The 21,378-nt window shown below is 38.1% G+C and overlaps 1 protein-coding gene across 1 annotated transcript; it reads right to left on the minus strand.

Moving 5' to 3' along the window:
* Positions 1 to 14,401: 14,401 nt before the first annotated feature.
* On the minus strand, positions 14,402 to 15,934 carry LOC105438028 (tripartite motif-containing protein 2-like). Its single transcript, XM_030994819.1, has 2 exons — positions 14,927 to 15,934; positions 14,402 to 14,485 (listed from the first exon to the last, which is right to left on the minus strand). Exons 1-2 carry the CDS (start codon positions 15,932 to 15,934, stop codon positions 14,402 to 14,404), a joined length of 1,092 nt encoding a protein of 363 aa, XP_030850679.1.
* Positions 15,935 to 21,378: the final 5,444 nt, after the last annotated feature.

Below are 21,378 nucleotides of genomic sequence, written 5' to 3' on the forward strand. Positions count from 1 at the left end.
GCTCCAGGCCAAGCAACGGCCTCCAAGTTATGGGAATAGATACTTTGTTAATCAACCATGGCATTTTAACCATCAACATCATATTTTTTAATCTATGGGTTTTATTCTGAAAATTATATTGTCTTTGATGCTAGTGAAGTTGATGTTGTAACATAATTTAATGCCATAAAATGGACACGTATTGTTGGTAGGATGTAGCACAGGGATTTTGAACATGTAACAGCAACAGGGCAAAATTTGAGGGGGAAGTTCGACTAGGTCAGGAGGGGATGTTACCTTTGCCCCTTAATTAGAATGGGAAAAATTGTGGATTTTAAAGTGAAACGGACTCATAAACATACTCTCACTGTATCTTTTCCCGAGTGTCTTCTATCTTTCACTCCTATCTTCTTTTTTCGTTCTTCTTTGCTGTATATGCTACATTAAGGACGAAAAGCATTTCATGATAATCTTTTTATGCACCTCTTACTGATTCACATGATAATATAATCTTGATAGAATATTTTCAATTAATCTATCTCCTTATATTATCTCACGTTTTGGGAATACCACTTCAACCCTTCAACTCTCATTCGATTGCCGTACCCCCCCCCCCCCCCGGTCCGTGGCTATCCCACTGGTTCAACTAATATTATGACGCGTTTAATAGATAGCGTTAACAACCTTATACTGCAACACATCATACAATGTAGTACTACGTTAAAACATATTAAACCAATTATGACAATATGTAGCATAATCATAAACTGTATATGTTCACTATAATACTCACATGCAGTCTAAAAGAAAAGTATTTTGTTGTCTAACGTTGAGGAAATGTATGAGAAGAGAAGAAAAAAATCCAAAACATGATCAACGGCGTTGTAAGTAAGTCGACTTTTAACCCCTTCTCACTCCTTGTGATGTAAAATGATATTGTATTCATGAAAGGAACCAAGTAATATCTAGTATTATCTCATGAGGTTAATTTTTAACTTCAAAGTAAATACTGTTTTCTATCATGTGATATGATAGCTGATAAGGTACGCATATTTGATTAATAGTGCCCCTTGTAATTTAGCGATACGCGTAGCTGCTCATCCGTTGACAAAAAAAAAATGTAGTTCATGAAAAGAAATTAATACGCCAGATTGATGTATATATTTGTTTATGATCTTGTGTTATTTACTGTGTTATCTTTGCTCAAACTTGGTACCTGTCCGTGATAGTAATGACCTTTCAATGAGCGATAAAATGTGCGACTAAGGGATAATCGTTTTTTTTTACCTTTATTAAACATCTTTGTAATTTACTTTTTTTTGTATATTGTTGTGTAGTGAGTGGTGAGCAATACTTTTTTTGTTTGGCTCTCGAAAATATGAAAATTCGCACCCCCCCCCCCCTTTTCCTGTATATTTTTCTAGTAAGCACTATTTTTTGTTTTGCCCCTCGGAAATTTGAAAAATTGAACCCCCCCCCCCCCCCCCTTTGAGTGCCAGGGGTTGGGGGGGCGGGGGCCCATCTCCTAAAAAAGGTAAAATTAACGTGTTTTTTCCTAGGGGGCCAGGCCCCACCCCCTTTTCTTCAACTCGCATTCGATTGCCGTACCCCTCCCCCCCCCCCCCCCGCCCAGCCCGTGGCTACGCCACTGGTTCAACTAATATTATGACGCAGCATGTTATAGGTAACGTTAACAACCTTGTACTGCAACACATCATATCACCAGTACTACATTAAAACATCTAAAAACAATTATGACAATATGTAGCATAATCATAACGTGAATGGTCACCACAATACTCACATGCAGACTAGAAAACATAGAAAAGTATTTTGTTGTCTTCTGTTAGTAAGTCGACTTGTGATGTAAAATGATAATTGTATTCATGAAATCAACAAAGTAATATCTAGTCTTAGTTCATGAGGTTAATTTTTAACTTCAAAATATACTGTTTTCCATCATGTGATATGATAGCTGATAAGGTACACTGCGAATAGGTTGGGCAATATTTTCCAACACATTGCCCAAAGTTGTGCCATAGTCAACCCAACCATCTATTGGACAAATTGTTTCGTATTTTGCCCAACAGCTGGTCAAGATTTTCCCAACAAGTGGGCTACCGTAGTCAGGCAGTTGAAGGGTCATATCTTTGCCCAAATGTTGGTCAAAATACGAACAATTTATACACGTGTGAAGTAGGGTTCTTACGTTTACCAATACCACTGGGCAAAATATTGCCCAATAAATGGTTGGGTTGACTCTAGGCACAACGTTGAGCAAATTGTTGGAAAAATATTGCCCAACCTTTTCACAGTGTACACACATTTGATTTAATGTCCCTAGGCTTGTAAATTTAACGATGCACGAAGTAGCTTATCAGTTGAAGAAAATGATATTGGAGTTCATGAAAATAAATCTATATCTCAGATTGATGTATTTGTTGGATTTGATCATGTGTTATAATTGACTGTGTTATCTTTGGTCCAAACTTGGTACCTGTCCGTTACAGTAATGACTTTTCAATGAGCGATAGAGGGCGAGGGAATGATGGCTATTCTTACCTTTGTTAAAGGGGCTGTAGCATGGCAAATACTGGTTAACACCATCTACGACTTCTTTTTGACAACTGCGCGTAAACGAATGGACAAGATTAACTGGGCCAACGCGCGCTATAGCGTTCACGAAAGAGCGCGGAACAACCTGAGGTTCTCCTCACGCTTCGGTTTCGCGTATGTTGCACGCACGTGAATAATGAGGTCGCGTAGTCCGTTGTCGTATATACCCGATTGGCCCCGAGTCAGGCCACGAGAAAGACACGTCTCATTATACTACAGCCCCTTTAAACATCTGTTATAATACAATTTAGCTTTATATGACTTCCTCATGGTAAAGGGATTGCAATTTAAAAGAAGACTAAAGCTTCATTATTATATAACATTCATTATTTTTGAATTTCTTACATATAGGTCATAGAATAATTATACTATTTTGTTACCCCTTAGTTCTGTGTTTGACCCTCCCCCTCTTATACCCTTCATGCCCATTTTAAGTGGTAGTGATCGCTGCGCTGATGCCTGTCGGATACACACCACACATAGCGTAACATATTGCATGTGAGTAGAATACGATCTTAACACTAATCAATTCTACACATTGATGGTCTTTGAAAGGGGTACCTTTGATTATCTCCGAATGGGTGTGTGAAAAACAGCTTCACCCTTCGCTTCGGTTACCGTTCAAGCAAGGAAATATGAATTCACAACAAATTTCGCGATGAAATATGCGCCTTTTCGCATTATGTATTATGCATATACCTCTGCATTTATTTTCTAAAATCAATACTTTTGATGACTCTGTCTTCCAATTCTTTTGATTCCTTTTTTTTCTCACACCAATGACTCTGAACAAAGGACTCATTTCTGGAAATTTCAATGTCCAAATTCATACTTCAAGTTTATTCCTTCTATTCCCTTTAACAAATATAATTAAATTGAACATGAAATATGTAACATATTTTGAATGGAACATGATAACTGACATAATTTCAACATAATAATAATTACAACGCAATATTATGCAAGTATGTTTATATGCTCTAACAAAGATAACAAAACAAGTTAATTTCTCTACTCTGAAGGAATCATAGACATAGTGAGGATCGAAGGGGAAACACTTTAATGCATATCAGAAAAAAACTACAAGTAGTAGAAATTAAGGTATGAAACACTTGATTTCCTTTCCGATTCAAAATATAACAAGGAATTCTTAAAAACTTCAATGAATCTCGTACATAGATATTATGCATATGCAACAAATAATAGCTTAAATAATGTATTTATATACACCAAAATTATAAGTCTAACCAAAGAGATACCGGGGGTCTAACAGCATTAATTACATAGAGCCAATCAATATAACATTAAATAATTGATCCTTAAATAGGTAAATTTAATTAAAATTGAACATGAAATTGACAACATAGGTGTGTTCTTTTCACATCGTTGGACTATAGACTAAAATAACATAATTCTCTCTCCCCCCCCCCCCTCTTTATACAGCAGAGATAAAGGACGGTAAGGGAATGAGGGATTGTAGAGAGTAAGGCCCTAGTTTTTACGCACAGATCACGTAAACAACTATGAATAATTATATACAAATAAATGATGTCCTAAATTTAAATTCTAAATTGTACTTGCAATAGAAACAAAACAAAGAAACAAAAAGAGAATTATGCCTTCACCATGACAACCAATACATGAATTGCATATCTATGTATAATACCTTGCATATTTTAAAACAAACATTTTCGGATACATTGTAATATTTTAAGAACAATAATTTGCTTACGATGCCACTATACCATGAACACATAGAGAATCTTATCAGTATTACAAATAGCATTGGAAGGAAGCAGCTGCTCATCCCCCATATAGCGGGAATGCATGACTGTGTATTATATTTACAATGTATGCTTTCAGTCGATTAGAAGGTATGCTACCCCCTTCCCTCGTCTTTTATTTTGATTATCTACCTATATCTTTTATTTTGATTATCTACCTATATCTGTCTACACAATAACAGCCATTTGCAAGGATGGGCGCAACGTCTTGACACTTCATAAACGTAAACGTTACATAGTCTACTGCCAACGACATAATGACATTGGTCAACATTATGATAGCATTATAATAGAGCAGAATCTAGACCGACTATTTGATTTTAATCACATTATGATAGCACAGGCGCGTACGCAGGGGGGGGGGACGTTTGGTATTTTGTATGTGTGTATTTTGGACGAACCCCCCCCCCCCCCCTTTGGTAATGTTGTGTTCATTTTTTATTTTTTATTAAATTAAAAAAAAAAATTATACCAATGGCTGACCTAAAAAAGTTGACCATACCCCCAACGGAGCAAAATATCAACATTTTAAATTTCGAGACCCCCCCCCCCCCCCAAAAAAAAAGGTGTCCTCTCCTCAAAGCAAGAGTAGATTGTATTTATATGGTGCATTCATCCCATTTGACCGAATAACAATCTAAAATGGTTGGGTTTTGTAAGTTTGATCAACTCCACGCTTCATCTGCAAAACTGAAATTTACTGTCTCATGTCTCATGGAAGATGTAAAGCCTATCATTATAGCAGAAAGCAATCTCTCCCGTCTTGAATGCTTGCAAAGAGCCACCATGTGATTTCGGTATCTTGAAATCAATAATAATGTTTTTGATGTATTTGAGCTCTTTTGTGTACTAAACGATGCTCACCAGACCCTGATCGTGCTGAACGTGCTGATCAAGCTTCACCCATGCAATGATAACTGAATCATCCTGACACACAGCAGGGTAAGGGCTATCACCATCTCTGTGGATGCTATGAATAATAGCTCCAGACATATCGTTGATTACTTGTACCTGATACAGATGGCTGGTAGTACAAAAACTCTTAACGACAATCGCTTGGTTGGATGACATCGCAATCATCTGCCATGGGTCATAACCGTTACACCTTATCTCTCTAATTGCCTTCCCCCTTCTGGCTTAAATACCTGTATTTTCTGGCCTAAACTGTAACCTATGAAGATCAGCCCATCCTTGCCTACAGTAAGACCCCCACATACACCTTTCGTATTGACATCCATTGTCTCAAACGTTACATCAAGCTTTTTACAAAGCTCTGTGTACAGGGAAATTCTGTTATGAGTGTCGCGTATGACGTATCCACCATCAGGCATGAAGTGTAAGGCAATAACTTTAACAGATTTCAGAACGGTATCTTGCATGATGCCCTCAGAAGAATATATGACTATTCCACCCTCGTGAAAACCAACAGCTATCTCATTGGTAGGTGATAGTACCATCGCACTCGTGTTTTTTCCAGCAGGCTGTGGAGCTTCCGTGCGCAGAACCCATTTAGACTTCATATGTGCAGGGACCTCCATGGTATGTATTAGCTGGCCCAACTCGAGTCCATCCGATCCTTGACTCCTGAAGCCAATTCTTTCACCTTCCTCAGCGGTTCTTCTGGGAAGCTCCTCATCTGGCCCAACCTGGCTTATAAGCTCTTCCAGCCGTTGACACATTGCTTTATGTGAGGTCAGAGACTCTGTCTGGAGAGGGAAATTAAGACCATCCTTAACCAAATCCAGAACCTTCTTAATCTCGTCTATCTGCTTACGAATCGGCTTTTCAACGTCTCCCAATGAAGTCTTAATTTTTCCTAGCTTGTGCCCAACTTCTTTTTTCAACACCGTCTTTCTTTCATTCAACTTCTCAACTGATTCCTTAAACGTCGCATCTATTTCACTATTGAGTCGTTCCTGTATGTTATGCACTCTTTTACATTGGGCTTCAACCAAAGTAAAATACTTGTCAACGTTGCGTATCTTTGCATCCGCTTTAGATGCAAGTTTCTCGATGCGATTCTTTTGCTCAGTTTCATGTTCGCCTGCTTCCATGATAGTGTGAGCATCCTTTGCATGCTCTAACATGCCACACATGCTGCAGACATACTTTTTTACAGTTGAGACAAAAAAAAATCTTCATTGTAGTTCGGATGTTTTCCACATTTGTTCCATTTTCTTTGCAATGATTTGTTTTCTTGATTATAGTTGGTACAGACCTGGCCCTGGGTCTCCACATCTTCAACAAGTGATCTGACTGTTATGTTTGATTGCAGTCTACCCACGTCTCCACCAGGAACCGAAGTCTCCTCCCTGCACGTAGGACACAGCAGCTTTCCACGAGACTCCAGGAGAGTCTCAAGACAACCCCTGCAGAAGGTATGGGAGCAGGTCAGGATCTTGGGTTCCTTGAAGAAGCTCAGGCATACTGGACACTCGAGGTTCGTATGGAAAGCCTCATGCTTCAAGGAAGTAGCCACTTAATCGTTTAGAGTCTCGTTTTCATATATCCGGTGTAGTTCTTAGTTGGATGAAGTCATACCTAACTGGATGGTCATCCAGGGTAAATATAGCTGGGGAATTATCTGACCCATGGGTATCTGATTTTGGAGTTCCTCAAGGGTCAGTTCTCGGACCGATCCTTTTTAGTTTATATATCACCCCAATATCTGATATTATTAATAAATATGGTTTACAGTATATTTGCTACGCTGATGATATTCAGTTATTTACTTCTTTTGACCCACGCTCTTTGGAAAACATTAACGAAACACTCCACCAAATCTCACTGTGCATTGCAGAGATCAGCACTTGGATGTCGTCGAACTATCTCCAACTTAATAATAACAAAACTGAATTCATGGCCTTCTGTTCTTCCGCTCACCATCTTCAATATATTTCAGATGTACAGCTTAAAGTAAATAATCAATTCATTCCTCTCTCTCCTAAAATTACAGATCTTGGTGTATGCATCGATAATATGTTCAAATTGACCTCTCATGTAAACCAAGTAGTCCGTAATAGTAATTTTCATCTCCGCAATTTATGGAGGATTCGCAGATTTATTGATTTAAAGACATGTCACCATGCAGTCCGAGCTCTTATTATTTCTAGATTGGATTACTGCAATAGTCTTTATATTGTTTTATCTGCTAAAGATAGAAGGAAACTTGAAACTGTCCAGAATCGTGCCGCTAGATTAATTTTTGGCCTTGGGTCAAGAACTCATACTTCACCTTTACTTAAGGAGCTCCACTGGTTACCTCTTCACCAACGTGTTCTGTTTAAATTCTGTTTGTATGCTTTTAAAATACTCAATCATCTGGCACCTGAATATCTTAATGACACCCTCCAAATATATACACCAACTCGTAATCTTCGTTCAGCAACCGACACATGTAAACTTAACATTCCCAAATCTAGACTCTCAGTAGCTGAAAAACGCTTTGCAGTAGCTGCATCAAAGACATGGAACAGCATCCCTCTTTCCATAAGGAAAATTACCTGTCTTGCCACCTTCAAAAGATCCCTCAAAACTCACCTTTTCCCCCAATGATCTATGTGATATACTTCCTGTACTGTACTTTCTTGTCCTCTTTACATATATTTGTATTTGTAAGCGCTATGGTACTTATTGTTTTTAGCGCTCCTAAATATTCGATATTATTATTATTATTATCATTGACAACTCAAGCACACGACCTGAGGAAGAAATATAATTTGTGAATTAATTGGGTAACTCAATCAAAACTGTGAAATATATTGTAAATACATAGCTGGCTGTTATTGCACTGAAAAATGTTAAACATAATGCATTCCATGATTAATAGGGTCTACCTGGTACACCATTATTAAATTACTTTATGCTGCTTCTTTAGCACTTACGTTACGAAGTAGCTCTAACGGCGAATATGCTTACAGTAAGAAGCGAATGACAATGTTTCATTCAGCAATGCAGTTGTTTGAGTATGTATTTTTTTTTCGGGTGGAAATTCCCACTGACATTCATAACAGGAAGTATTATGTTGTACCTTTGCACTTGTGATCCTTCCGCTCAACCTAAACGTTCACCCACGCACATCTCAGCAATCCCTCTCGCCATAACAAGTTAAATGATTTTCCCCCTTAGGGGTAGGATTTCCCACTCATAAATATTTATTGGTTAACATAACACTGATACTATTTGGTGTTGGTACTGATGGGTTACGGTCATATGTATTTGTGTAATACACTAATTTTATGCCATACCTTATATATGTAATTCATTGTGGGATATGTACATTGAAACTCAACTTGGTTAAATATCTAAATATATTGTTAGGAACGTCATAATGCTGTATTACACATATCTTCCTAGTTTCATCTCACCGTCCCACGTCCCTTCCCTTCCTCAATCTCTTTTTCTTCCATTCTGATCTCTCACATCCTAATCTTTCTCTTGAACACTATTCTTGTTTCTCCTCTCTACCACCTCTCCCTCCATCATATGTTAACCCTTACCTCAACTCTGTTCAGTTCTTGCTCCCTTCGACTTAATTTCTCTCATTATCACTACACTTTATTTTGTTCTGTTTTCTTTTATCTCCGCTCCTATTACTTTTGTTTCTCTCTATTTCTAACTATCTGCTATATGTTTTCTGGCTTACCTGTCTGTGTAATGTATTCTACTGGGCTTTGTTGTCTCGATCTAACTGTGGTGTGTTTATCTATTTCATGCTTACTTTGTTATGCACATGTATTGTTATGTTAAATCATTCATGTGTATGTTTTATACAATATGTATGTATTTGTAATTTTATATTCTCTTCTGTGTGTCTATGTTAATATAATGCCTATTTTTTTTAAGAAACAGCCAGAGAATTATTTGTAAGCCAATTGTACTTTTATATTGTACAGCGGATCAATCAAACTGAAATTAAAACTTCTGATCGAGGAATGTGAATGCATTGTGTAAGCTATTGTTCAGATTATTCCCCTCTTTGTTTTCTCTGTGTGCACCCACAAATCTGGAGACTGTCGGCGGTTCCCCCTCCCCCCCCCCCCCCCCCAACAAAAAAACAAAAACAAATAATAAGTCAGGAAAGTTATTTTGATACACCCTCCCCGCCTTCCTGGACTGAGAGACCCTGGGATTTGAAGATATGACCAGATTCTAGAAACCATGTCCAGTTGGACAACAGGAAATTTCTCTGAAAAAAATGATTTTCTCAAAGTAAAAGTGTCTTTTTAACTTTCGATTGCGATTAGGCTAAATTAACGAAGATTGATTTTGTTCTTTTTTTTATATTATATTGCGCCCTCTTTCATTTGAAATTGATAGATGATGATCAATCTTGCCATATACATGTAAAATAACACTCTTGGAAAACTTTTTTTTTTGTTCATCCTTAATATTTCTCTCATTCTCCATCAAGAGTATTTGAGGCAGGGGCTAGAAGGCTGCAGCCCCTCGATACTTTTGACGGGAAAATCAAATAACCGTCATCTCATCAGCATGGCGCTTTGTTAGTAGTTTCCAATTTTTAATAATCTAATCTACCGGTAGTTAAATTTTATGACGTAATTATTGTTGGTGGTATATTGCGTATAAGTGCTCTTAAATATAAAAACACACAATATTGTATATTGAGACAAGATATACCCCCCCTCACCCTGTATGTATATAATCCTATTTCTTCGATGTTTTGAATACTTTTCTTCAGTATCATTTTCTTGAACTGGATGACTTTGGTAATTCGAGGACTTTTCGGTTGAACAATGATTATTCAAATTTTCTCAATTTCTCTATAGTGTGTTGTAACTGCTCAATGCATACAGTAAATGCCTTTGTTTACAACTTAATACATTTATTTTATTGAATGCAAATGAATGTTATTGATTCATATTTGGATGCTTGGGGCACCTCCATGCATGCTGATTCCCTTGAAGTGGATTTGTAAGGCTTACAAAAATGTTGTTATGATCATGGGAGTCGATATAGTTTAGTGAATTCAAGGGATACAACCCATAACTGAATGAAGCAGCTAGCCTTCTGGGCGGTGGGGCGTGGAGGGGAGGGGTAGTTATCCCATTTTTTTTTAAAAGGATTGACTTCTGTTTTAGTCACTATGCAGGCCGGTAACTAAGGGGGGGGCGGGTGTGCGGGATGCGTGGGCACCCCTCCCCCGCTAGTGACAAGAGGTCCGTTTAAAACAAAAAACAACACTGATTGAAAGGCCCTCAGTTTTTGATGTAAACTCGAAAATGAGTCTGATGCAAAGAATGCTGAAGACAGTTTGACGTCATTCGCTGGATTAAGGATAGTCTTTACTCACACTAATGTCGATGGAACATCTTTATTATGGCAAAAGTTGTCTTCTGATTTATCCTTGATTGCTGACCTTCACGCTCGCCATTTTAACCGCGGACTTATTATACGAATATCATCTACATAAGCTATCACATACCTCCTGCATGTATTCTCTAAAATCAATACTCTTGATGACTCGGTCTTTCACTTTTCTAGAATAGTTTTTCTTCACACGAATGACACTGTATAAAGAACTATTTTCTGGAAATATCAGTGACCAAATCCGGACTTCAAGTTTAATCATTTTATTAATGTATTCCTTTTACAAAATGTAAATTAATTGAACATGAAATATGTAACACAATTTGAATGGAATATGATAACTGACATAATTTCATCATAATGATAATTATGCTTTTATAGCGCAATGATGCATAAATGTCTCTATGCTCTTTCAAAGATAGAAAAGAAGAAAGTTAAGTAATCTTCTATGAAAGAATCATACACCTGGTAAGGAAGGGGAATTTTAACTTTAATGCATATCAGAATAACAAGATAAAATACATGTAGTATAAATTAAGTTAAATAAAACACTGATTTCTTTTCCAATTCAAAATATAACAAGGAATTCCTGAATTAGGCCTACATGTACATACATTTAATGCACATGCGACAAATAATAGCTTAAATAGTTTATTCATATACACCAACATTACAAGTCTAACAGCATAAAGTACATAAAGCCAATCAAAATAACATTCAATAATTGACCCCTTAATAGGTAAATTTAATTTAAATTGAACCTGCAATTCACAACATAGGTGTGTTCTGGTCACGTCGTTGGGCTATAGACTGAAATAAAATCCTTCTCCCTTTATAAAGCGGTTGGTCCTTGCTAGTTGCTACCGGTATAGTGTAGTGATGTAAAACATGATCTATAGTGTAGCGATGTAAAACATGATCTATAGTTCCAAACTTAATCATCGGTTTCATTGTCATATTTACTCTGTTTACCTTGCAACGGACACAGTACAGGTATTTATATCTGTTTTTGTATCGATAAACATATCATTATTTAAGTCGCTTGTATTAGGATTATCATATTGCTCCGATTGTCTCATTTTCGCTCGCTCGATCACTGCAGCACAAACATAGCTCGTTCGACGTCACTACCAAACTAGCCAATCAGCTGTCAATGACGTCATATTGAATGCGGCGGCAAATATATTTTGTGAAATTATCGAGAAATTGACTATTTCTAATTGCAAACTAGTTTTATTTTTGGATGGAAAAGCAGCCATTGTTATCTTGGCATTCATTGAAGTCATCAGAATAGGCTAAGTTACTTCTCAGATGATTCAAGAGGTCCATTTTGTAGATAATTGTTTAATTTCTTAGAATGTTCCACTGTGTTGCAAGGTACCGGGTGTATCCGTTTATGCCATTGGGTGTGATGTGTTTGCGCGCTATAAGTACAGGCCACCGCGCCGTCGGGTGTATTCTCGTACTGATGTAGGTGCAAAGCTAGAATGGCTACCACGCCCACTTCCCTCTCTATGCCTTTCTGAACATTCCTTTCCTTCTCAATACAATAACTTTCACCTGCCTAAGTTATTCAAACCATACCGCCTCGCCACTTCCATTACGTAATCATTAAAAGATCCGCATATACAACATTTTCCTGCTATACGTTGTACTGCAGGAAAATACAAATCTCCCTGGTATACCTGACAGTCCAAACGATAAATATGTGCCTTTAACGAAGCAGGCGACAATCGGCGTAGCAGACGACACTTGATAGTAATTTTGTATGTGAGATTGCTTTGCTAAATATAAATTACTTTGTTAATAAATATCAACTAAAATTTATTTTACATTTCTTTAAACCATCATTGATATTTAATAATTCATGAGTGAGTAAAAGAAACATACCAAACTATATAATTATATGAAATAATTGGTGGCAATTAGGGGAGTTTGACGTGATGACCGATTGCACCCCTCTATTAATAACCGAATAGTCCATAGTGTGTCATGAATATTCATGTTTTTGCTTACCTCGGCTAAATGTTTGCTTTTACTAAATTGAAAAATTACGGTGAGGGGTTGGATGAAATGGACATAATGAAATAGGCAGAAGTGATCTATGATAATTCATGCTTTTTATGTTTCGTGTGCTCGACCTATAATCTTCAAATCGCTTGGCAAACTGAGTCCAAAGTTAGACTTGTTTCGCATGTGTATTATAGGCAATGACGAGCTTGCAACCTATTTTGAAAAATTACGGTGGGTGAACTTTCAAAATTCAATGAGACATGAGGGCTCCAATGAAAGAGCTAGTGATAAAGTACGTCGGGGTGGATGTGCTTTTCGTTTAAACAAAAAAATGAATTTTTAACGATTTAAAAAAAAAAACGTCCATAGGCTAACATGTTAGGCTGCTGACTCTGACCATGCTCTGACGATAGGAGGCGTTGTGCAATGAGACTAAACGGAGCAATATGAATGTAAACCATGAACCATGAACAAATGAAATGGCACTCTTAATTCTTTTACCTTTTCTCAAAAGATCCCTCATCTTTTTCTTTCTCTTCACTCTGTCGAGTTCCCCACCTTGTTCCTTTTAATTTCTCGTTTTCTGTCTTTATAATTGAAAAGATTTGTTTATGTTCATTATAAATTTAAGGTGCAATATGTTAAACAATTATTATTCCTTTCTAATCTTAATTGTTGTTCCCTGCCAATTTTTGTGAATGAATTTGAACAATAAAAATATGGACTGATTTACAAAGAAATTTTCTTTCAACAAACCTAGCCGAATGAATGACTGAATGAATAAATGTAATATAAATGCATGATAAGCAAAGAGAGATGGAGGAAGGAAACTAGTGATTGTACAGAGTAAGGCACTTAAAAAAGGGTTTACCCACATTATGTAAACAATTATGGATAATTATATAAAAGTAAGTGATGTCCTAAATTATCAAAATGTCCTTGGAACAAAAACAAACAAAGAAACGGAAATAGAATTTTGGCTTTACCATGATAACCAATGTATAAATTAAGTCAAAAACTTGGACAAATTGTATATCTATAATACCTTGCATATTAAAAAAAAACAATACAAACAAAACATATTTAATCGGTCAACAAAATGAAAGCCTTATAATACATCGGAGTCTAGACGGACTATCACATTCCTGCACAGGCTTGCAAGGCAAGGGAACTGAGAGGACTGCATCCGGGAGTTTTAAACTTCCGACATTCGATGAACCATTATCTCATAATAATTATTCGGGCAACAGGTGCCCCATATATCCTAATCGTTTGGCAACGAGGTGCCTCAATATATATTTTTATCTGGTGTTTGTTGGTGACTATTATGAGCAGTGACAAAATGGAGCCCAGGCAAGAGTAGATAATATTTATATGGTGCATGTATTCCATTTGACCGAATTAAAATCTAAAATGGCTGCGTTTTTGTAAGTTTGTAAAACTCCACGTTTAATCTGCAAAGCTGAAATTTACTCCCATGTCTCATGGAAGATGTATATCATATCATCAGTGCAGAAAGCAATCTCTCCCTGTTTGAACACTTGCAAGAAGCTATTATATGATTTCACCATCTTGAAATCAGTGAGAATGTTTTTGATGTATTTTAGCTCTTGTGTGTACTGAACGATGCTCATCAGACCCTGATCTCGCTTCACCCATGAAATGATAACTGATTCATCCTAACACACAGCAGGGTAAGGGTTATAACTATCTTTGCGGATGCTATGGATGATAGCACCAGACACATCGTTGATAACTTCTACCTGAGACGGAAAGTCGAGAATAGACAGACTCGTATTTACGACAATCGCTTGGCTGCATGTCATCGCAAACATCTGCCATACAAATCTCTTACACGTTATTATTCTAATGGCCTTCCCCCCTTTTGGCTTAAATACCTGTATTTTCTTGCATATGTTATAATATGTGAAGATCAGCCCATCCTTGCCTACAGTGAGACTTCCATATATACCTTCCGAAACACCCTTTGTCTCAAACGTTACATCAAGCTTTTCACAAAGCTCTGTGTACAAGGAAATTCTGTTATTAGTGTCGCGTATGACGTATCCACCATCAGGCATGACGTGTAAGGCCCTAACTATGACAGATTTCAGAACTGTATCTTGTATGATGCCCTCAGAAGAATATATGAATATTCCTCCCTCGTCACAACCAACAGCCATATCATTGTTTGGTGATATTACCATCCCGCTCATGCTTTTTCCTGCAGGCAGTGGAGCTTCCGTGCGCAGAACCCATTTAGACTTTCTTTGTCTTAGCTGGCCCAACTGGAGTGCATCCGATCCCTGACTCCTGAAGCCAATTCTTTCACCTTCCTCAGCAGTTCTTCTGGGCAGCTCTTCATCTGGCCTAATCTGGTTCAGAAGCTCTTCGAGCTGTTGACACATCGCTTTATGTGCGGTCAGAGCCATTGTCTGGAGAGGAAAATTAAGACTATTCTTAGCCAAGTCCAGAACCTTCTTAATCTCGTCTATCTGCTTACGAATCCGCTTCGCCACGTCTCCCGATGAAGTCTTAAGTTTCCCTAGCTTGTTCTCAATTTCATTTTTCAACACCGTCTTTCTTTCCTTCAATTTCTCAACTGATTCCTCAAAAGACGCATCTATTTCGCAATTGAGTTGTTCCTGTACGTTGGGCAGCCTTTTACGTTGGTCATCGATGAAAGTGAAATACTGGTCAACGTTGCGTATCTTTTCATCCGCTTTAGATGCAAGTTTCTCGAAGTGATTCTTTTGCTCAGTTTCATGTTCGCCTGCTTCCAGGATAGTGTGAGCATCCTTTGCATGCTCTAATATGCCACACTTGCAGCAGATGAACTTGTTACAGTTGAGACAAAAACATTCTTCATCGTAGTTCGGATGTTTTCGACATTTGTTCCATTTTCTTTGTAATGAGTTGTTTTCTTGATTACGGTTGGTAAAGACCTGGCCCTGGGTCTCCACATCTTCAACAAGTGATCTGACTGTTATGTTTGATTGAAGTCTACCCACGTCTCCACCAGGAACCGAAGTCTTCTTCCTGCACGTAGGACACAACAGCTTTCCCCGAGACTCCAGGAGAGTCTCAAGACAGCCCTTGCAGAAGGTATGGGAGCAGGTCAGGTTATTGAGTTTCTTGAAGAAGCTCAGGCAGATAGGACACTCGAGGTTCTTCTTATTGACAGCCTGCATTTGCTCCAAGGAAGTAGCCATAATTGTCAACTCAAGCACACGACCTGAGGATCGAAGAAAGAAAACAAAATCGGTGAATAAATTGGCCAACTCAATCAAAAGTGTGAAATATTTTGTAAATACTTAGCTGTCTAATATTGCACTGAAAACTGTCAAACCTAATGCATTCAATGATTAATAGGGCCTACCCGGTACAACATAATGAAATTACTTTACGCTTCTTCTTTAGCTCTTACGTTACGAAGTAGCGATCTAACGACGACTATTTTAATATGCTTTCAGTATTTAAGAGGGGTTTCGTAATGTTTCATTCAGCAATGCAGTTGCATGAGTATTTTTGTTTATCGAGTGGGAATGTCAGATAGTAGGCCTACATGTAGTAAACGTTGAGATATATCTAGCCAGGTATTTTGTCATGTGCTTTCGACTTTTATGCAGTACGTTTCGAAAGGCAGAAATTATTGTATTTGTTGGGTTTAACATAATGCAGTGTTACTTTATATGATAACATCATGTTTGTGATTAAGAAACGTGAGAGAAATATGGTTTCAGTCGACCCTCAAAGTCAACTTGGTTTTTTCTTTCCAAATTCACGATGCATTTTGTTTAACGTGTAGACTTGTACGATATGTACCTGCTGGAAACTGTCTACATGATATACCAGCACACCTTATATAAATCCTGTACCAAATATCCTGCAAACAATATTATCATGTATTCAAGTCTCATAATGCTATAAATGTATACAGTAAAACAATGTTTCTGATATGTTGATCATAAATTTGTCAATTTCAGAGTTTGATCTCTCGCAACAAATAAAGCTTATCAAGGGGCAACTAAAAAGAGTTTTGACATTATTAACTCTGACATTTTTACCTCTGACTTATAGCCTCGACATTTTTACCTCTGACATTTTTACGTCTGAAATGTTTACCTCTGACATTATTACCTCTGACATTTTTACCACTGACATTATGACCTCTGACATTTTTACCACTGACATTTTTACCTCTGACATTTTTACGTCTGAAATGTTTACCTTTGACATTATTACCTCTGACATTTAAACCACTGACATTTTTACCTCTGACATTTTTACCACTGACATTTTTACCTCTGACATTTTTACGTCTGAAATGTTTACCTCTGATCTTATTACCTCTGACATTTTAACCACTGACATTATTACCTCTGACATTTTTACCACTGACATATTTACCTCTGACATTTTTACCTCTGACATTATTACCTCTGAAATTTTTACATCTGATCTTTTTACCTGGCAATGAAATATATTAGCTGCGTACGTGGGTCTGTATTTCACCGTCTGGTATCGTAAAATTGAGCAGGTACCTAATGCCAGTCAATTGGATCATGTGATCCAAAAAAGAAACCAGTGGAAAATACACATAACTAACCCACCAAACAAAAGAATATATATATATCGCTCAGTTGGTCCTGATCGGCATTATGACGCAAATAATATCACGTGATAACGTGGCCTGGGCATTCCACTCAATAAATGGAGACGTTAGTCTGTTCCTATAGACAGAAAGAAATTATTTGAAATGACGATGGGGAGGGGGAGAGGATTTCAATATATATCAACTGCCATTCATCTGAGTACTATAGCGAATCTAAACAATTCAAAACCTTCTGTTACAAATGTAAACATGTCATTAGATGGAGGGGGGGGGGGCTCTGGATTTCTACTCACTATTTTATTATGTTTACATTTTTATATTCGAGTTCAGTTTTTACATAATAGCTTAATTTATTATATCTAAATCTAAGGAAATGTATACTATTTAAAGATTAAGAACTTAAACTCAACGATAAGTGCCCTACAATGTTTGAGAAAAGCGTCGTTCACGAAATTCGAACGATGCAGAAAAAAATATCGATGCATAATGTAGGCCTATAGCCTTACTTTGTCTCAGCTTTGTAATTTTTGTCCCCAGCCATGTTGGTTGTGAGGGTGGGTAAATGGGAATGCGTTGTTGTGGTGCGTGTGTGTGTTCATTTGCAAGACCTTTGTATGGGATGGTGTTTTGTTTGGGCTTCGGTAGTAAGAGAAAGGGTTATAGTTTGCTTCATTGCAATGACGACCTTCGTCATAGTTCTTCTTATCGAAAATCCCATTCGTTTTGCACGTAGTGCTTGTCATCACTAATTATATCCTTTTCTCATGTCCGTTTCCTTTCAAATTTCATAGGCATAGTCTCTTATGCTAGGAGTCCACTGAGCCAGCGCCAGTTGGTGCCAGCTCGCGCCAAAGATTATGTGATTGGCGCGTAGTGGCTCGCTGTGGCGCCGAATTAATGTCCGCTCGGCATGTGTCGCCAAGTGGAATAAACTGGGTGCCATATGGCGTGCGCCAAATGCCACCTGGCTTGCTCCAAAATGTTGCGCCAGTTTGCGCCAGTTCGCGCCATTACACGGCCATTCGATTCCAAAATTCACCCTGTTGGCGCCATTCGCGCCAATAGACGGCTACTTTGCGCCACTTGGTGATTAGTTTGTGCCAAAGGTCGCCAAATTGGTTTGAACTTGCCGCCGCTTCGCGCTACTTGCCCAATATATAAATACCGGCCATCGGCTACCTGGTTCAGACCCTCCTCAGCTGTTGTATGAACAACATCTCTACTAAATATTTACAATTTTGATATGTCTGAGGCTTTTGATAATGTTGGAGTGATGATGCTGCTCCATCAGAAGATGATGAGAGATGGCGGGCAACCAGGTGGCATTTGGCGCGAAGTAGTCACCACTCGGGTGCCGTTTTGCTCGCGCCACTGCACATTTGGCGCGCTTTGGCGGGCTATCCGCCTCTGTTGGATTTATTTGGCGCGTAGTGGCGCAAACAAGGTGGCGAAATCTCATTGGCGCAACTTGGCGCGCGCCATTACATTCCAGTGGATTCCAATAGGCGGATTGTTTGCGCCAAAGGGCGATATGTTCGCGCCATTTGGTGCCACTTGGCGGACACTTGGCGCTGATTGCTCGATGCAAGTGGCGCGACGAAAATTTCAAACATTTTGACATTTTCTTGCCGCCACATTCAAATTTGGTGCCGTTACGGGCCACCACGAGCCAGTTGGGAGGCAGTTTGAGCCACTACACGCCACTAGGCACCTTATTGGCGACACTGGGCGCCATAGTAAATTGCATTGGCGCAAACTGGCACCAACTGGCGCTGGCCCAGTGGACTCCTAGCATAACATCTCATCAAGGTCACTACATTTTTCGATTTTCGAAATCACTCATGCATAAACGTCCAGGCGCCATTTTGTCCGTTTCTGGTCTATTTTAAGGCCTTTCCTTTTTCCTTCCTATCTCCACTACCTTAGATCCTACAAACTTCTAACAAATTCCTCTAGATAGTCTAAGAGATGTTCTTTTATCTGCGACGTATCACTTGACCTTCAAAATGCCATCTTTGTACTCAAAATTCAAATCAGAAACCGACTCCGTCAAAAATATCTCAAATTCTTGAAAAATGGACCCTAAATAATCTATAACAGTTACTGACATAACTTTCTCATATAAATTATGTTTTGTATTTAAATCTCACAGTATCCTTATCTCATAATTGCACATAGCAATGCCAAATTTCACGCTCCAATGGCTTTGCAAAACATAAAAAGCGCCCTCTAAAGTTCTGGGAATTGGCTTTCTTTCTGTGGCCTTATCTCCATTATGGCTTGGCAAACCCGTACTCTTTTTTGGATTTAGATACTTGAATATATGCCCTTTCCAACCATATACAAAATTATATACCCTATCACTGACCAAATTGTAGAAAATTGCCCTCCAAATTCGCCATTTTCAAGAAGATTCCAAAATAACTTCAACTTGCTCTAAAATTACGATCCTTTGACCTACGTCAATGAAACTTGGCACACATGTATTTATATACGTGACAACTGTCCGCAAAAGTTTGGTAAAATTCGATTGTGTCAGCGCAAAGTTATCTCCAAAAATGATGTATTTACTATGCATTGCGTGATAGCGCGTTTAATGCGTGCAATACATTGCGCGCAGATGACAATGGTGTCAATCTGACCGCAATGGAGTGCCCTTTCGAATGATCCCAAGTATTGTATATGTTCACACACAAAATTGTGAGTAAATCGCATTTAAACAAGCGTCACTACACGAATTCCGCCGAGTTTCCGCCCGATTATAACACGTTTCGGCTATGACGTCATTTTCAGACTGCTTTTCGCCCCTTAAACGTCCTTTTTTCTCCTTCAAAATTTGCAGTGACATTCCGAGTTGCAATACGCAGGGCACCTCATGGCCGGATTTTTGAAATTGGTCAAGGGGACCATTTAAGACGCCATTTTTTCCTATAAATCTATTTTACATCACGTGTTTCAATAGGATTATCATAGAAAAAAAAAGAGAGTGGTTTACAATAACAGCCATACAAATTCTCTTTCCAATGATACCAAATACGTCCCATAAAGAGACATAATGAGAGAGAAAATATAATAATTTAAGTCCGGTCATAATACAGAACCTGTACGTTTTCCGCCCATGCATTACACGCATTGTCTATGGGGCATATCTGGTCCACGCTCTTGGCCCCGAGAACGATCTTTATTGCAATGACGAACATGCACCAAATCCCATTGGTTTTTGCACGCAGTGCTAATTGCGAGCCCTTTCTAGGTACCTTCCCCTATCACAATTTCTTTCAAACTTCGTAGGCATAGTCACTACCATCCCATCAATGTCACTGTTGAGGCCTTTCTTTCGCCCTACCTATCTCCAATATCACAGAAGCTACAGACTTCGTACACATTGATCTGGATAGTCCGAGAGAAGCTCTTTCGTTTTACACGTAGAAACATGGCGTCATTGCACGCACATCGTTGTGACACGAATGCATTTCTAGTATTATAACTGCTTCCATTCAGCAAAAAAAAAAATCTTAATTTGAGAATTGTACATGTATATAAAAGTGAATCGAATTATTATGTTATCATGATGAAAAAGAATTATATTTTGAAGGATGATTTAAGACAAAGAGAGAGAGAGAGAGAGAGAGAGAGAGAAAGAAAGAAAAAACTGTGACTTTGTCTGGAAACCACACAATTCTATGTCCAATCCCCATTAGTCATACCATGATACGGACTGGCACACTCTTTATATCACGTCACAGTATCGTAGGTGGATAAGATATTTCATACGCCTGGGCTTCTAACAAGGGTAACAGAAGAAAGAAAAACAAATTTGAAAGGAACACTCTGAAAGGAAGTGTACCTTGATTGAAATCATTTGTTAAAGAGATAGTTGAGTTCTGTGGCATAGGGCGCTACACAAATATTTGTTTGTGAGATAATGAAAATTGAGTATCAAGTTTGAAAAAACATACAATTTAAATGACAAAATCGGTTCAGAGACGGCTGAAATATCCATAAATATAACGATTCCTAAAAGCTTGTGTAGGCCTACCA

This window comes from Strongylocentrotus purpuratus, unplaced genomic scaffold (genome assembly GCF_000002235.5).
Source record: "Strongylocentrotus purpuratus isolate Spur 01 unplaced genomic scaffold, Spur_5.0 spur5_contig_852, whole genome shotgun sequence".
Lineage (NCBI taxonomy): Eukaryota > Metazoa > Echinodermata > Echinoidea > Camarodonta > Strongylocentrotidae > Strongylocentrotus > Strongylocentrotus purpuratus.

Excerpts from the sequence above, each read along its gene's own strand:
- LOC105438028 (XM_030994819.1), bottom strand. The coding sequence starts at position 15,934 with ATGGCTACTTCCTTGGAGCAAATGCAGGCTGTCAATAAGAAGAACCTC. Across the intron at positions 14,486-14,926 it reads GAAAAAGCATGAGCGGGATG|GTAGAAGTTATCAACGATGT; the intron begins GTAATATCACCA and ends TTTCCGTCTCAG.